Here is an 18,911-nt window from a genome sequence, read left to right as displayed (position 1 = left end):
ATTTTATGATTGAATGATGTCAAATCATGAAAATAGTTAGTTAAAATAGTATACTTTAATTATTTTTTTGTTTTCCTTTTTTTAAAAAACATAACGTTGTAATAATAACATATATAATAATCACCCAATTCATTTCACGACTTACTTAGAAATGATTTCTTCCAATCGTCTCTTTATCACTTTATCATCGATTATAATTCTCGAGGAAAAAAAAAAATTAAATTAAAATACGTGGCATTATTTTTTAAGATAATCGATCACATCCGTGAGACAACGAAAAATATTTATAAACGTTATAATCTTTCACAGATTTATTCAATTATTTATTATTATTTCAATATTACCAAATATTCGATCGTATAGATTATTCGATATAATAATTAACAATTAAATGGATTTTATATTTAAAGAAATAATCTTGACACAATTTAGTCGTTCGAATGTGAAGATTATCTAACGATCAATTCGCTTGTCATGTAATTGTAAATATCATTATCAGATAAATTTCTTGAACAATAATGCTTATTTCGTATTATCATATCGTTATCTAGTTGAACAAGAATCTCTCGAGATATATATATATATACGTATACATGTATATACAGTACATAATAAGGATAGAAAAATATAACCAAATATTATATACTTTTTCGAAAGACGAAACGAAGGTAGGTTTTTATCTTTTTTTTTTAGCTTTATTTAGAGCTAACAAAATTACCTCGAAGTGTCCAAATGTAATTGTTTTTTTTACATGAACCAGGTGACTGCATTGATAATAGGAAGGAAAAGAAAATCAAAATAAATATATATATATTCTTTCAAATTTTATTCTTACATTTCATATATTATTATTATTATACATATTATTCGTGTATTAAATTGTAATTAATATTTTCCCAAATGAATAATACATTAATTTAGATCGTATAATACCAATTATATTACAATTAACATGTCTTTCAAAATACTTGTTAGAATCGATTTATGAACACGAAACAAAAATATTTTTCCATAGATTTTTCATCGCAAGATCATCGTTGTTTTTTTGTTCTTTTTTTTTTTTTTGTTTTGTTCGATAAACAAAATAGTCCGCGATTAATAATTAGGTCGTACCTAATTACACGATATCATTTTTTATCGTATGATTATTGGAACATGTCACAATGTGATTTATTCCATTGATTATTATTACTGCATTCCACGGAGTAAGCAATATAATCAAGAAAACAAACTTTTCAAGTAGAAGTGGTAGGAGAAGGAAAAGAAGGAGGAGGAGGAGGTGGTGGTGGGGGGGGGTGGTGGGTGGTGGGGGTAATCGAATTGATAAGACAGAAGAAGAACCAGTAGAAAGGAAGAAGATAAGGATTTCGATGCAATAGAAAAGTACTAGAAGTGATATTATATATGACTGTGAGAAGAGAGTGAGAGAGAGAGAGAGAGAGGGAATTAAAATAAAAAAATAAAAAGGAAAAAAAATGAAAGAATGAGAAAGAGCGAGATAAAATATAACGAGGCTCACGATCGGTAAATGGAAACACTATAATATGCGATATTCCGTCGCGGGATAAAAACGAGAATAGACGGATCGACACCGAACGAAACAGAAAATACGATTTTGATCGTTTTCAAAGTGGTTTCAAGGCTCGCAATTCGAGAAGGAAAGACGACGATAGTGTTCGTTAATTATTATATTTAACTAACAGAAATACAGAAAGAGAGAGAGAGAGAGAAGATTACGTGAAACGTTCGTAAACCGTTCGTTCATTGGAATCATTGAGTGATACAAAACTAGAAAGATAATTAATTAATCAACGGAATTGGAAACATTGGAGACCGGGATGTTTGATACGATTTGATACGAAAACGTAACAAAAAATAGGAAACAAAATAAGGGAGGACCTGTCTCTTGTTCTCGTCCACCACCCTCTCCCAACCCCCCCTGTTTGTCATCGAGTACGTATATCCTTTTATTAGATTTTAATTATATATATATACATTTGTATTGTTATTTAGATTTATTTATTCGTGGGATTTTTGTTTTTCTCTTCAAAACATCGTTTTCTACGTTTATTATTTCCTTATATTTCTGTTTAACGTTCATTTTGTTTTTCGTTTGCTCGTTTAGTTTATCTTATTCTACTTATATTTTGTTTTTTCTTTTTTATTTCTTTATATGTATATTATTATATATTATTATTTTTTACGTTTTATTTTTATCGTAGTATTGCGTATGTATATGAGTGTGTATGTGTCTGTATGTGTCTGTATGTGTGTACGATATCGAGATATCTGTTTTCATTGAAGAAAAAAAAATTGCATAAAAAATGTAATCCCTTCGGATTAAACTTTATCTAAACATCTTAACGTATTTCCCATCTGATCTATTTATTTTTTGTCAATTTACTATCGTTTGCATACGTAACCGTTATACATACACAGAACGAATCCAAGTTCCAGGTGCATATCATTAAATATACGTGTAATCGTGTATGTACAAGCACGTTTTTTTTTTTTTTGTTGTTGTCTCCAAGTCTCGTGTTCTTTACTTTCAGGTTTCTAATTTATTTTCCTTGTTTCTTCTCTTTCTTTTTTTTCGAGAGAGAGAAAGAGAAAGAGACAGAGAGAGAGAGAGAGAGACAAAGTTGAGGAAAATAAAAATGAAACGTTGAAATATAAGATTTAAATCGTCGTAGTTATCGTTTTGGTCATCTTTATAAATATCTAAAAACGTAATAATTATTCGTATATAATATTTTCTCTCGAAACATATAGTTTTTTTTTTGTTTTTTTTTTTTTTAATGAGACTTGTTTCTTAAGACGAATATTCTTATATCTCTTTCGTCGAAATTAACAATAAAAATAAATGGAAAATAATTTTATTTTATATATTTTAAATATAATATTTAATTAAATTTAATTATAATATATATTATTTTATATACATATATATATATATGTATATATGTGTGTGTGTATGTGTGCATACATTTTTACCGAAAGTATTTTTTATCATTGACGAACACGGGTTGCACGGGATCGCACTAATTACTTAATGAATGTATATTATAATCATATAAATAAGTCTAATATCACATAATTAACGCAAATATCTAAATAATTATTGAAAGTTATTTTCATTGTAACGAATAATAATAATAATAATAATTATACTTATCGATATCTTATATTCAAACTTAAGAACATTATTATAAAAAGTACTAACAAGATATTAGAGAGAGAGAGAGAGAGAGAAGTAATATTAGCCAATAATCGAAAGTATGTTACTCGATATAAAAGAAAAAAGAAACTTCTATAATTAACTTGAACAATTCTTTCTTCATGAATAAATATGAAAAATAAAATCAAATGAGAGTTACGGCGAGTTAATTGCAAAAGAAGAGGACGGCAAAGTTTTTGTAATTAAAATTGCGTTGAGTTCTTGTCGTTTCGCGTATTTCGTTTTTTTTTTTTTTTTTCTTTTTTTTTTTCTTTTTTTTTTCTTTTTTTTTTTTTTTCCTAAATAAGAGACATCTCATTTCTCCGTTGGCTGCCTCTCAAAATTTTCTCAACGGTTGCGTCTGACAGTAAATCGATATAAAGGGAATACCCTTAGTGATGATCTTTGCAAAAACGTTGGCACTAAAAATTAGTATTCCTACTTTTTTTTTCTTCTAATATTAAGAAAAAGAAAAAAGAGAGAAGAAGAGAGAGAAAGAGAGAAAGAGAAAGAGACATATGAGAGGAAAACTTCTTTTTTTGCAATGAAGGAAAACGTTGAAGACTACGTTATAATGTAATTAACATTATTTTCCATAATCGTTTGCAAACGATTTTCTCGAATCGTTATTTCATTGAAACACGCGACTTATATTTTAGATTTCACTTTAAATATTATTTATACTTATTTTTTATGATATTCATTTAATCGAATTTTTTTTTTCAATAGAACAAAGTTATATTAATCGTATAAAAACTTTTAATATTTTTACTTTTTAAATCCACAATCGTTGTATCATTTTTATACGATTTTATTTGAATTAATTTAAAGGAAAATAAAATGATAACGCGTGTCATCAAAATATTAAAAATTCTTTCAAATCGATATTGTGTTTCTTTGTTGTCTTTTTTTACAATATATACATTTATATGATATTATTTAAAAGTGTATTAAAACCGTCGATAATAATTCCAATCGTTTTTTTTTATTATAAATAATAATCTTTTTCTCATTCTTCCTCTCTCTTTATATATCCGTTTATTTTTTTGATTTTGTTTCGTTTTGTTGTACAGATAATCGACGGACGGAAAAATTTGAAATATCTGACATAAAATAAAAATGACGTTGGGACAATAATGCTTTTATGCAAACAGGAAAAATCTTTATTCTATTTATGCAATTAAAAAAAAAAAAAAAAAAAAAAAGAACTCTTTTACTCCAGGACGTTAATTAACGTCTTACATAATATTTAATCGCGAACATAGATTATGTGATATTGACTAGTTAACGCGATAATGCGATTTTAGTTACGCGATCGTTATGAGAGAATACAAATATTGAAAAACAAAATTTAGAATTTTGTATAAATATATACATATATATACATATAAATATATAAAATGAAATTGGATCGATGAAGTAATCATCGAATCGTGTGAAATAAAACGAGAAAATCACACGTTCAAATTTTTATCTATATATATATAAAATATAAATATAAATATATATATATATATATATAATATATATTTTCTATTACGATCAATAAAACAGTTTCATAGAAAATTTCAACAACAGCTGTACAGGTGGATTCGTAAAACGAGAAATGAAAGAAAGAAGGAGAAAGAAAAAGAAAAAGAAAAAGAGAAAGAAACGAAGAAAATATTAATAAAAAGAAAAAAAAAAGAGATAGGATAAATAAATTTTTTCGTGAAAAAGTATTGTAAAATATCTCGGACGTGTATTATCCCGCGAAAAATATTGTTTTCTCGAGCGTTAAAGAAAATCAGGGATTGTCTTGACAGATGTTTCAAAAACCCTTAGAGAAGTGAAATAAACAAGGAACCTTAAGGGGGTGGTAGGGAAAAGGAAAAAGGGAAAAGGTTAAAGAGAAAAGGAGAAACGTTTTTACTTTCGTAAAAAGATAGAAAGAGAAAGAGGCGGAAAGTGATATGAAAGATGATTCGTTTGCTTGTTGAAAAATGAACGTTGCAATGTATCGTAAAGAACAACATTTTGTGGCAAATAAATAGTTTTAGTCGTCGCGGAAAAAGAGAAGAAAGAAAAATATTTCGAATTATGATCGAACGAATTACGGAGACAAAAATAGGAAGAAACTACCACTCAGATGAGAGGAATATTATCCTTGAATAAAATTAATCTTTGTAGCAACACATTCTCGTTAATTTCTAACCACGAACTTTTTGTTTTTTTTTTTTTTTTTTTTTTTTTTTTTCGCGTAGTTTACGAAACGAGTGGTTTTTAAAATGAGTCGAAAAAGTACGAAAATAAAAAAAATTGAAAATTATCGGTCGGGTTTTGTGATAGCGAAAATTTGTATTTAAAATGCAAAAATTCTATTTGCGATATTACTATTATCAGTGTATAGTCTAACTAATAGGAAATGTTTCGTTTTAGAATAGATAGTTACCATTTTACGTTCCATTTCAAATATAATTTATGCAATTTTTTGTTTTTTATTTAATTAAACTCGATTATTATTACAGTTTATATTTATTATTAGTATTATTTTCAAAAGAGATAAATACCGAAGAAATTATTTTTAAATGGAAGATAAATTTTTTCAAAGGAAATAATTGAACTTTGTTTCAATTTGAAATTAAACAGGAAAAAAAGAAATAAAAATTGATATTATCTTTCTTCCATCGAGAGATTATCTGAAAAGGAAACAGACCAAAATTTGGAAATGAGCAAAATAACGTTTCACCCAAATTTCGTATCTCGTATTTATATTCTTCATTCTAACTTTTTATTATTCAATTTTTCAATAACTTATCCGCAAAATTCAAATATTTATTTCGTTTTTTTCGATGAATTATCTATGAATTTATTTATAAGTTAATTAAAATTTGTTTATCATATAACTATGACGTAAATATGAATGAAAAAAAAAAGTAATAAACATTTGACATCGTCAGAATTCTAACAACTATTACGCGAGTTAATGTTTCAATTTTAAATACATATGTCACACATATATACTTAGGAGTTTGTATTTGTGGTACAAATGTACAAATTGCGTCTCAAGAAACTTTGCTTCTTTATCGTCTAATCATAATCTTCCAGATAATGTCAAAGATCTCGTATTCGAGGCCAAGACCTAATGATATTCTCTTGAAAATAATGATTAACCTTTGATTTCAAAAATATTCGTATTTTTTTTTAATTATTATTATTATTATTATTATTATACTTTTACTTCTTCTCTTACGAATATTCAAACAATTTTTAATTAAAATCATTATTACGTAGTTTCGCAAAACATGATTTAAATACTTTCCAAGTTAACTTCATATCGTCTCATGAATCTTTATAACATTTTATATAGAAAATATTTGTCTTTTCTGACACGAGATTTATCCTCCAATCTTATACGTTAAAATAGTTTTACAAAATATTATTGTAAATTCGAAATTATATTTTCATCATTGAAAAAATCGTATCCTTGAATAAATTTCTTTTAAAGAAAAGAAAAAAATGAAATAAATAATAATAAAAAATAAATCCGATATTATTATATATCATCGGTTATCGCGCGAGTTTCTTGAAAAATTATCTTAGCGATATCATTGATCGATGTGATTGCAATTTTTTTCAAACAACTCGAACAATTGACAATGATTTTATTCATTTCTATTTATTTGAAAAGTAAAAGAAGAAAAAGAATAAAAGGAATAATTTTTAATTGAAAATATTGCCAACGCTAGGATTGAAAAATCTGTTCAAACCTTCCGGGTTTTCGTGGGTTCTCACTTCGATCACATTTGCAAATAAATTTTGCGTCGTTGCTATCGATTTCCGTCAGGAATTGGGACAATCGGAGTCTCTCTTTCTCTCTCTCTCTCTCGAGACAACATTTAACAGCCTTACACCAAGCGCATCCTATCTTCGAATAGGGGGATAGAAGGATAATAGACTTTGGAAAAATAAATACCTGACAGATTTCGATAAGAAATGGGAAACGAATTTCAAATTTCTTTCTTTTGGTTGTATTCCGTAACGAAAATTAAGTTCGAAATTGAAAAAAAGAAAGCAAGCATACGAGTAAATTTTCGAAAAAAGAATTAAAACTGTGCCGCGAATTGTTTTATTTTAATTATTCAAGGTCAATTAGGAAAGCGAGTAAAACGTGAAAACGAATATTTAGTAATGATATATTTTGCAATCGTTTATTATTCGAAAATCTCGCAAACAAATTCTTTTTATTTCCTTCGACAGAGAAAAATAATACAACCCATAAATATTATTTGTCTTCTTATTTCAATTGTCGTAATAAGAAATGATAAGTATAAAAGTATATAAATTTTATGAATATAACGAAACACGGAAGTTATCCTGTTGTGTTGTAATTTGTTTTTCGCTCGCAATTAATTATCAGCGCTATCTTTCGTTGCTAACACAGATCGCTTTATTATCGATGCTCGGTCGATAATTGACATAATATTTTTCATTCATCTTAAATAATTCAAAACTAAAACGCGTAAAATTAGATAATAAATGTATACATCACATTTTTAATGTCCATTTAAAAGCAAGAATTTAAAGAAAATTGATCGTTGTCATGTTGATCAAAATTAAAAACTACCCTTTTCATGTATCACTTTTGCGTCAAATATAAGAAGACAAATTACATCTCTTACGTTCCTAATAGTATGCATGTTGTATTTTATCCAATGCAAATCTCATTCTCATTTATCTTTACTCGAAACAGTACATCGTAATAAAAGATTTCAACGTTTAATAAACTAGACGATTATTCTTCATTTTCTTCCTCAAGATTTGCTGAGTTACATTTTTCACTTGAAATTTATGCGTGTTAAATTATACATAACAAGGAATATATGTCATTCGCGATGATTTTTCTGTAACACGTTCGGTTCTTCGAAAAAAAGAATGAAACTAACATTTCCGTGGTACTCTTCTTTACCGACTTGTGTTAAATATCGAGAGAAACAATAAGATAATCATAGTGTCCTACTTTATCGACCAACTATATTAAAAGTAACTTATCGATTAAGCAAAGATTGTTGTATTATCTGTTTTTTATATCTCTCGTTAATGTTATTGTTCTTAAAATCAAGATTAGGCTAGGTTGATTTAAAGTTTATATCTTTTATCTTTAATCGTGTGCACACGTAACCAAATGTTAAACTTTTGTAGGCAATAAATACTACTTGTATTATCGAATATAATTACTCTATTTATCTTGTAAAATAATAATAATAATAGTAGAAAAATAACAATACCAAAAGTTTAGCTACGTTTTGTTATATGTGTCATTTGAAAAATAATATTAAGCGCTTATAACATTTTAATATTGTTTTGTGTAACAATCTGTTAAAATAATATTATCAAAATGGTTGAGAAAAATGTTTTGGATTCAGAGCCAAGTGTATATAATTACAATGAGGTTTGTTTGTTTAAATAATAACACATTCGTTTTTATTATTTATTATATGATTATAATAGTTATATAATATTTATATTTTTATTCTCCTAATCTATGGTTTATTAATATTCACTGTTATTTAGTACATATGTAACAAGATATTTTCTTTTATCTTTTAGGCAAATGAAAGAACACCATTATTACAAAATAGTCAAAGCAACATGGCAGAAAGAAATGTTGGAATTTCTCAAGAAACCCTTGTCTCCCAAGCTGGTCAATCGATTAAGGCAAAGAGATTTTTTCAGTATATTGCAAGTTTAGCTGCAACATTAGGAGCAGTAGCAGCAGGAATGATGTTAGCATGGACCTCGCCGGCTGGTGAGGGTGGTATCAAATTATCAAAAGTATATAATGTTCCTATTAGCGAAGAAGAATTTTCATGGATTGGAGCGTTAGCACCATTTGGTGCTGCAGTAGCATGCATACCAATTGGTATTCTAACAGATATAATAGGCAGAAAAAATTCAATGTTAATCCTTGTAGTTCCTTTTACAATAGGTTGGTTGCTTATTATATTTGCAAATTCTATAGCTATGTTTTATGTTGGAAGGTTCATTACAGGTTTCAGTGGTGGTGCCTTTTGTGTGACAGCTCCTATGTATACCGCAGAAATAAGTGAAAGTGAAATTCGGGGAAGTACAGGTTCATATTTTCAATTGCTTCTCACCATTGGTATTTTACTAGTATATCTTTTAGGTACCTGTGTAGATATGTTTGTATTATCCATTATATCTGCGATTGTACCATTAATCTTTGCTGTAGTATTCTTCTTTATGCCAGAAACTCCAACATATTATTTAATGAAAGGAAATGAAAGCGCTGCCAGAGCAAGTTATATTCGACTTCGTGGCGCCCATTATAATGTAGAACCAGAATTAAGTATACAAAAAGAAACGCTGGAGCAGTCTAGTAGAAATAAGACATCTTTCTTAACCGCATTCAAATCGAAGGCTTGTAAGAAAGCCATTATAATATCATATGGTCTGATGTTATTCCAACAATTAAGTGGAGTAAATGCTGTTATATTTTATGTTGGTTCTATATTTGAAAAAGCAGGTGGTGATCTTGATCCCAACATAGCTAGTATCATAGTAGGTGTAATGCAAGTAGGTGCAGTATTTGTTAGCACATTGATAGTTGACCGTTTAGGTAGAAGATTATTACTTTTGATATCTATCGTTGCTATGTGTACATGTACCTTCTTACTTGGTATTTACTTCTTTCTTTCTCAAGAACAAGGTGTAACTGGCATAGGCTGGTTACCGCTTCTTTCTGTTTGCGTTTTTATCATTTTATTTTCACTTGGATTTGGTCCTCTTCCATGGATGATGATTAGCGAACTTTTTGCTCCAGAAATTAAAGGTATCGCTGGTAGTAGTGCTTGTTTATTGAATTGGTTAATGGCATTTATTGTTACCAAAGTTTATGCTAATTTAAATAGTGTTTTGGAATCCTATGGTACATTTTGGTTATTTTCAGTAATTTGTGCTATAGGTATTGCTTTTGTTATTATTTTGGTACCAGAAACAAAAGGAAAAAGTTTAGAACAAATTCAACGTGAATTAAACACTTAGTTAATTATTAGAAGAAATCTCTGGCATCTAAACATGTAAAATACATTGTAATATAAGACATTAAACATTTTCATATTGCAAGACTGATTCTTTTATAAATATTAAAAGTCTGTAATATGTTATTACATAATATATTTATATGATATTATTTATATTAAGAAACATATATATTTTATAAACTATTTGAAATCATTTGGTTAAACGTACAAGATATGTCATATAATAAACTCGTTTATTTAAAATTTTACAATGTATATGGGTATCGTTATAATGATAATTAAAATTTAAAACAAATTTCATTTTCTTTTACAAATATCCATATAAATAAACATGCATAAGAATAATATTTTACTGTATGGTATCAAATAAATGAACTAAATTGATAAATTGTTCAAAAATTTATTAACACACTAAGTATAGATAATTAAAAAATTTGTTCAATAAAAAAAATATCGAATGTTGAATTGTCTTAATTAAAAGTTCGATATTCTGATATATAGTTGAACGAAAATGAGAAAGAATGATCATTTTAATATTTACGTAATCGCATTATATAATAATATCTCCAGTTATTTGTATAACAGTATGCATTTCAAAAAAAATGTAAATATATCGCAGGTAATAATAATGATTTTTATATAAATAAATGGAACGGTGTTTTGGTACCTTTTATTAAGGTATTTTTAACATTTCAAAAACGAATATAAGAGATATTTAAGAAAGAATAAAAATAAAATATATTCCTACTAAACGTTTATATTTAAATAATATTTTAATCCTCATCTATACGTATACGTATATTTTATATGTAACGGAAGTATGTACTTATGTATATGTATACATGAATACAACCAAAATATAGTATACAAACAAATATACTGTTTTTTTGTAAATATACGTTCACGTATATACAAATGTCTTCATGTGCTAACGTCTATATAATCTAAATTTTTTTATAAATTCATATATGTTAGTATATACATATATACATCAATTTTGTACCTTCAAGTTCAGCAATGTTTACAATGTTAATAATGTAATGGATTATACGATTTAAATTCGAAACGTAACAAGGCAGTTAGATTTAAATTATTGCGTTAGAAAGATCACTTACTATACGCATTATTTCATATCTGCGAAGAGTGATTCTTTACTTTTTTCCCATGTGAAGTTAAAATTATTTATTAATATAATAGAAAAAATAACGAACAGTAATAAAAAGTTGTGCCAAAGATTCCGATAGTAAATGGTATTCGTTTAAAAGGTACGTACAATTTAACGAAATTTTTAAATAAAACTTTGAACTTATTAATCAGTGATAGAAATATGGAAAAAGAAATTAATCGATTAATTATCGATATCCTTTACAATTGTAATTTCTATTCATAGAACATGAAAAATGTAATATAATCTAACAATAAGAGTAAAACACATCACTAACAAGAAAAGAGCCAAGTTGAACACAACACAGATTCTTTTTATTTAATTTTACCCCGTTAGAATCATACACTATGACACCATAGTGTAAGATTCAATAATATTTAATTATTTCTAAGAAAACGAAGTAAGAAGTTTCGGCATGCATTCTTATATACCAATTTGTTTCACGTTAGATGAAAAAATAATATTTTAAAGTTTCATTTAAAAAACTCAGCATTCCATCAATTTGGCTATCTTCTTGTAAAATGTGATCCTTTGTTAAGTCCAAAAATTTAATTTGTAATTATATTGTTTCTCAAAAATTCAGATTAATAATCTCGTTGAGTCATTGTTTATATCGATCGAATATAAGGACACGCTACTATCATTGTTTAGTATTTACAAGAATAGAACGTTTGTCGTTAATTTTGATTTTAAACATTTCCGTTAACAGTGAGTATAAAGTAAGACGAAATTAAATTAAAACGCGTTTCACTTGCATTTAAGCAGATTAATAATTTTCAGATAAAACAAGATTAACAAGCGTATCATTCGTTTAATTGCGAATATTGGAAGAATTTGAGCTGTTCTTATAAACAAGCAAAAGTTTTAAATGGCTAACTCAAGAGCTAGTAAAGACAGTGGATTCAGACCACTAAGACAATCTCCAAGACTATTAAAAAAAAATTCCGATAAAAGTTCGGAAAAATTGAACGTGTCTCCTCCCTTGGCTAATAAACTGAAAGTAACTCCCAGCAAGAGAAGCAAGAAGAGAAAGAACCCAACAAGTTTCAATAATGAAGAGGAATGCAATACTTCTAAAGCTCACGAAATCACTACAGAAACAAATACTTCTAAAGATATTTCGAAAGATTGTTCACTAAATTTAAGCTTTGAGAAAATTTGTCCACAAGGCACATCTTCCGAGGATGATAAATTAAATACCAAACAAAGTAATAAAACTGATTCACAAATTCCAGACTTAGAATCTACATCACAAGACACCTCTCCAAAAAAGGAATTAAATATCGATCAAAGTAGTAGAAGTAGTACACCAACTATACTTTATGAAGAATACACAGTACATGACTCCTCTTCCAATCGAGTAAGTGAAAATAAAACATCAATTGATCGTATTGTAGAATCTGCATTACAAGATATCTCTTCCAAGGAGGAAGAATTAAAAACCAATCAAAGTAATACAAATAGTTCACCACATCTAGACATATCATTAGATCATATATTACAAGATACATTATTGGAGGATGATAAATTAAATAGTAGTAACAATAGTTTACTAAGTATAATTTTTGAAGAATGTACAATAGATGACACCACTTCCAAGGATAATAAATTAAATACCAATCAAAAAACTGAAAGTATTTCACCAATTCTAGTCTCTGAGGAATCTGCATCAGAAGACACATCTTCCAAGGAGGACGAATTAAATACCAATAAAAGTAATAAAAGTAGTTCATCAAGTTCAAGTTCTAAGGAATCTACATCACAAGACAAATCTTACGAGAAGGATGAATTAAATACCGATCAAAGAAATGAAAGTAATACACTAATTGAAGGCCTTATAGAATCTACATCACAAAATACATCTTCCAAGGATGATAAATTAAATACCAGTCCAGGGAGTAAAAGTAATTCACCAGAATCCATATTACAAAACGCCTCTTCCAAGATTGAATTAAATACTATTGTTACTAGTATCAAAAATTCTTTAATTCTAGGGTCTAAGGAATCTGCATCAGAAAACATATCTTTTAAGATGGATAAATTAAATATCAATAAAAATAGTACAACTAATTCATCAGATCGAAGCTCTGAGAAATCTGCATCAGAAGACACATCTTCCAAGGAGGACGAATTAAATACCAATAAAAGTAATAAAAGTAGTTCATCAAGTTCAAGTCTTAAGGAATCTACATCACAAGACAAATCTTACGAGAAGGATGAATTAAATACCGATCAAAGAAATGAAAGTAATACACCAATTGAAGGCCTTATAGAATCTACATCACAAAATACATCTTCCAAGGATGATAAATTAAATACCAGTCCAGGGAGTAAAAGTAATTCACCAATTCACCAGAATCCATATTACAAAACGCCTCTTCCAAGATTGAATTAAATACTATTGTTACTAGTATCAAAAATTCTTTAATTCTAGGGTCTAAGAAATCTGCATTAGAAAACATATCTTTTAAGATGATTAAATTAAATATCAGTAAAAATAGTACAACTAATTCATCAGATCGAAGCTCTGAGGAATCTGCATCAGAAAACACATCTTCCAAGGAGGACGAATTAAATACCAATAAAAGTAATAAAAGTAGTTCATCAAGTTCAAGTTTTAAGGAATCTACATCACATGACACATCTTTCGATGAGTATGAATTAAATATCAGTAAAAATAGTACAACTAATTCATCAGATTTAAGCTCTGAGGAATCTGCATCAGAAGACTCATCTTCCAAGGAGGACGAATTAAATACCAATAAAAGTAATATAAGTAGTTCATCAAGTTCAAGTTTTAAGGAATCTACATCACATGACACATCTTTCGATGAGTATGAATTAAATTCCAGTGGAAATAGTACAACTAATTCATCAGATCTAAGCTCTGAGGAATCTGCATCAGAAGACACATCTTCCAAGGAGAACGAATTAAATACCAATAAAAGAAATATAAGTAGTTCATTAAGTTCAAGTTTTAAGAAATCTACATCACAAGGTGCATCTTCCGAAAACGTTGATAGAAATGAAAGTGACGCAACTAGCTCGAGTAGTATCGTAGTATCAAACGAAAGCATTAAGCAAAAAGTTGGTAATTAATTTAAATCTGTTAACAATTTAACGCAGAATATTTTCGAAGAATATACAAAAAGTAATTCCGAATTACAGATTGAAAATTCAAAAAGTTTATATAAAGAAGAAAATTTTCGTTATACTGCAATGTCCACATTTTCCATCACTACAGTGGAAGAAGAAATAATATCAAAAATCGATAACAATCGTTTAATTTTTATCAAGGGACCAAGTGGATGTGGAAAATCAATGCATGTACCATTGTTTATATATGATTCTTGTTTAAAACAAAATATTGATTGTAATATCATCGTAACCCAGCCCACACACATTGCTGCTATCAGTATGGCAAAGAGGATTTGTAACGAAAGGAATTGGTCTTTAGGAACTAATGTAGGATATCATACGGATTTTTTAAATCATATAAGTAAAAATACTTTTATCACATTTTGTACGAACTACGTTTTATTACGTAAATTTGTGAAAAGAAATGTAAATAGATATACCCATATTATACTTGACGATGTTCATGAACGCAGTAAAGAATTGGATATCCTATTGTATCTTATAAAAACATATTTGACGAATAATTCATCGACAGTAAAAATAATACTCATGTCTGCAATATTTAATTTAAACAAATTTGTTAATTATTTTGTACACGATAATAAGGATATATCTTCATCTATCATTGATTTTTCCAAACAATATTCTATTCATAGAAACGTCAATTACTTGCACGAACTTTTTATGTTGGGACCGTTACCAAAAGTATCAGAACACGTAACGGTAATAACAAAACGTATGATGATTTATTGTGTTAAATTAATAAAGGCTATTGAAGATTTTCAATTAAAAATACTTCCTAGAAGAAAGAGGAATCCAATTAAAAGTGGCTTTCTAATATTCTTGCCGCAAATTCAAGAAATCGAACAAATGTATGATATATTAATGTCGGATAAATATAAAAAGTACCAATGGAAAGTTATCATATTTGATTCTTCGGTGAATATCTTTAAACAAGAAAAATTATTAAATTTACAATTATCTAATAAAAATCGTCGTATTATTTTAACAACAAATATTGCTGAAAATAGTATTAAAATACCTGACATAAGATATGTTATAGATTTTTGTTTAACGGTACAATTAGAGATTGACCAACAGAGTAAAATTCCGCAATTAAGAAATGTATGGGCCAGTAAAAAAACTTGCGAACAACGTTCTAATCGTATCAATTGCGAGAGAGAAGGATACTTATATAGATTAGTAACGAGAAAATTTTATAAGAAAATATTACCCAAAGAATCAAATCCTGAAATAATGAAATGTCCGCTCGAAGATATATTCATTCAAATGAAAATTTATCATTCGGATGAATCTGATCATATATTTTCTTCGTTAATTGATCCGCCTCCTCCTGAGAATGTAAAATTATCAAGACTGTTATTACAAGAATATGGTGCATTACGTAATACCGATAAAAATAATATCAATATTACACAATTAACAGTTCTCGGATATTTAATGGGTGCATTACCGTTAGAAATTCATCTTACTAAATTGATATTGCTAGGTTATTTCTACGGTCTTCTAGAAGATATGATAATAATTGCTTGTTGTATGTCAGTAAAAGATACATTTTTCAATGTATACGATAAAAAACATGCCTTAAACATTTATTTTGAAAAACTTAATTGGGCCGATAATTCAGGTAGCGATTGTATAGTATTATTAAATGTTTACAAAGAATGGATTAAAATACAAGAAATGAGTAAGAATTTTCAAGAAAAATGGACCAAACAAAATTTCCTTCAAATAGATGTGTTGAACGAAGTTTCATCTCGAATTGATTGCATTAAAAATAAATTACGTAAGTTTGGCATAGATGAAATGAATAGTAAAGACGCGATTAAATGGAACGACAAAGTTGAAAGAGAATTAATTATTAAAATTGTTATTGCCGGAGCATTTTATCCACATTATTATAATAAATGTACAAATTTTGAAAATCCAGTATGCAAAGATTGTGTGACGAAGAATTTTAATGAAAAGGATACGGTAGTTTTAGAAAATTTTCCAATGAAAGAACCAGAACGCTACTATACGCGACAAATAGAAAATATTTTTCAACGTTACTTTACCTCTAGTATCGAAAAAATAATCCCTTGTTCTTTATATTCGCAAGTACATATTCAATTTGGTAAAGAAATAGAAAGAAAAATTCCATTGGCAGTTTATAAATCGGTTCAAATGAGAAAGCTTAAAATACCTTTCGAAATATATTATTTAAATGAGAAATTTGCTAAAGATTTTTCTAAGGATAGTAATATTTATGATATGATAAATCGTAACAATGAAAAGATGAATTTATTAGAAGACGAATATGCTTATATGAATCCAATATTACCGGGTATTACAACCTCAACTGTTCCAATTACAGTAAGTTTGTTCTTTAGTCCTTTCCAATTTTGGGTACACGTATCTAATTCACAAATAGACATGAAAATGTCACTGATATTTCAAACTCTGAACCATGAATTCAACACGGTAACGACATTTAATACTCTACCTAAAATAAATGATCTTGTTGCTGTACCATTGAATTTATATGGCAAAAATGGTTCAATGGTATTTTATCGTGCAATAGTGAAAGAATATATTAAAGTATTGGGTGAACCGTATGCTAGATTGTATTTAATTGATATAGGCTATACAGCAACAGTTAAAACTAATATTATGATGAAAATATTAAAGGATTATATTTATAAAATCCCAGCCCTCGCGATAGAATGTGTTTTAGCTAATATTCAAGAAAATCCGAATAAAGACAATCAATATGAGTCGTTTCTACATTTTCTTAAGGGAATGTACCTGATAATTCCTTGTAATCAAAAACAATTATATGGTAAAATTTATTCCGTTGTTAATAATGTTGTATCTTTAACATTGTTTTGTATAACTAATCACAATATATATAATATAAATGAAATGTTAATAACTAAAACATATGCAATAGTAAAAGAAGAAAGCCAATTATCAAAAGATAACAATCATGTAAGAACTACATGGTTAAACATGTCCCGAGCAGCAATAGAAAGTTATAACAAGATGCAATATAATGACAAATATTCAGATGATTCCTATGATTTTACAAAATCAAATTTGCATGTCGAAAAATACAATTGCATGTCAAGAAATATCTTACGTGGTCCTTATTCTTTGCTTGAATGTACTTTTTCAGCCTTAACTAATGCTAACAAATTCCATAAAACTATAATCGATTGCAATTCAATTAATTCGGTTGTTCTTGATAATGATACGAAAGACACATACAAGCAAGATATTTTCTTAGTCGCTGGTAAAATAATGCGTAACACAAATGACAATACATTGATTTTATATAACACCACTGTAATAAAAGAAAAATTTGGATTAGGAGTATTAATTGCATTGATATTTTCATCGCATTTAGAATTAAGACGAAATTTACGAGGTACATATTACGCCGGTGCACTTTGCGGATTAGGATTCGATAATTATACCGGATGTAATATTTTTCCAGAACATGAGATAGAAATACAGTCCAATTTTAATATATCATTAAAAGATATTAAATGTATTAATATACTACGAAAATATATGAATCAAATGGCATATTACTCCAAAGATATGAATCATGAGGAAATTATGAAAAAAAAAATTATTCGTCCACGTTTAATCAAAAATTTATTATTGAAATTATTGAATAAACAAAGACATTACAATAAAAATATACTTTTGTGGGATTATTATAAATGGGGATTGTACGAGGAATCAGAAATAATCAAACACGACGATGAATTTAATACGTCTTGTAATAATCATATTTACGAAATTCATTCGGTAGTTAATTTAAAACGACCTAAAAAAAAAACTAAACTAAAAAAAAAACTACCTAAAAAAAAAACTAAATTAAACGATTAACGAATTGATACAATAATATAGAAGTAAAGTGCGATTTTTATTTTTAGCTAATCTATATATATTATATTATTTTAAATCTTCGAAAAAATATTTCTACATATTTAAACATCACGACTCAATCTTAAAACGATTGAACATTCATTTTTATACATAATAAATCATTGTAATTAATAAAATTATCAATTTTTATATCTTTTCCACAGTTCATTGTACTATGAAAATATTTATTAATCGTAATTAATCAATGTAAATATATAACATAAGTAATCATAATGATATCTAATATAAATAAATGTAATTTTTGTATTATTATGAAATATAGCATAAAAATTTGATTTTTATTCATTTTTATTCGACAAAAATTTGATTTTACTAATACTATCGTATTAAATGAAAATTATCAAACACACGAAAACGTTACAGATAAATATTATAAAATTGAACGAAT

At 27.3% G+C, this 18,911-nt stretch overlaps 2 protein-coding genes across 6 annotated transcripts; both read left to right on the top strand.

Moving 5' to 3' along the window:
• Positions 1-1,463: 1,463 nt before the first annotated feature.
• Positions 1,464-10,342, top strand: LOC122525300 (facilitated trehalose transporter Tret1-like). Of its 2 annotated transcripts, none has more exons than XM_043648029.1 (2): positions 1,464-1,953; positions 8,807-10,342. In XM_043648029.1, the coding sequence occupies exon 2, from the start codon at positions 8,849-8,851 to the stop codon at positions 10,259-10,261; it is 1,413 nt and encodes a 470-aa protein (XP_043503964.1). In that variant the 5' UTR covers positions 1,464-1,953; positions 8,807-8,848; the 3' UTR covers positions 10,262-10,342. The 2 variants fall into 2 exon arrangements, with proteins under 2 accessions (XP_043503964.1, XP_043503954.1); XM_043648019.1 differs by lacking the exon at positions 1,464-1,953 and adding an exon at positions 7,592-8,648.
• Positions 10,343-11,043: 701 nt separating this feature from the next.
• Positions 11,044-18,635, top strand: LOC122525484 (ATP-dependent RNA helicase TDRD9-like). Of its 4 annotated transcripts, none has more exons than XM_043648323.1 (4): positions 11,044-11,525; positions 12,206-13,761; positions 13,860-14,512; positions 14,594-18,635. In XM_043648323.1, exons 2-4 carry the CDS (start codon positions 12,294-12,296, stop codon positions 18,461-18,463), a joined length of 5,991 nt encoding a protein of 1,996 aa, XP_043504258.1. In that variant the 5' UTR covers positions 11,044-11,525; positions 12,206-12,293; the 3' UTR covers positions 18,464-18,635. The 4 variants fall into 4 exon arrangements, with proteins under 4 accessions (XP_043504258.1, XP_043504252.1, XP_043504270.1 ...); XM_043648317.1 differs by having other exon boundaries at positions 11,044-12,133; XM_043648335.1 differs by having other exon boundaries at positions 11,044-13,087; positions 13,520-13,761.
• Positions 18,636-18,911: the final 276 nt, after the last annotated feature.

Source organism: Polistes fuscatus, unplaced genomic scaffold, assembly GCF_010416935.1.
Source record: "Polistes fuscatus isolate 324 unplaced genomic scaffold, CU_Pfus_HIC Scaffold10, whole genome shotgun sequence".
In the NCBI taxonomy this organism is placed as follows: Eukaryota; Metazoa; Arthropoda; class Insecta; order Hymenoptera; family Vespidae; genus Polistes; species Polistes fuscatus.
Note: the sequence above shows the minus strand (reverse complement) of the source record. Positions and strands in the feature narration are given on the sequence as shown.

Coding starts and splice junctions, on each gene's coding strand:
- LOC122525300 (XM_043648019.1), top strand. CDS start 8,595: ATGGTTGAGAAAAATGTTTTGGATTCAGAGCCAAGTGTATATAATTAC. Junction 8,649..8,806: donor GTGTATATAATTACAATGAG/GTTTGTTTGTTT, acceptor TTTATCTTTTAG/GCAAATGAAAGAACACCATT.
- LOC122525484 (XM_043648323.1), top strand. CDS start 12,294: ATGGCTAACTCAAGAGCTAGTAAAGACAGTGGATTCAGACCACTAAGA. Junction 13,762..13,859: donor TACCAGTCCAGGGAGTAAAA/GTAATTCACCAA, acceptor CTTTAATTCTAG/GGTCTAAGAAATCTGCATTA. Junction 14,513..14,593: donor ACGAAAGCATTAAGCAAAAA/GTTGGTAATTAA, acceptor TCCGAATTACAG/ATTGAAAATTCAAAAAGTTT.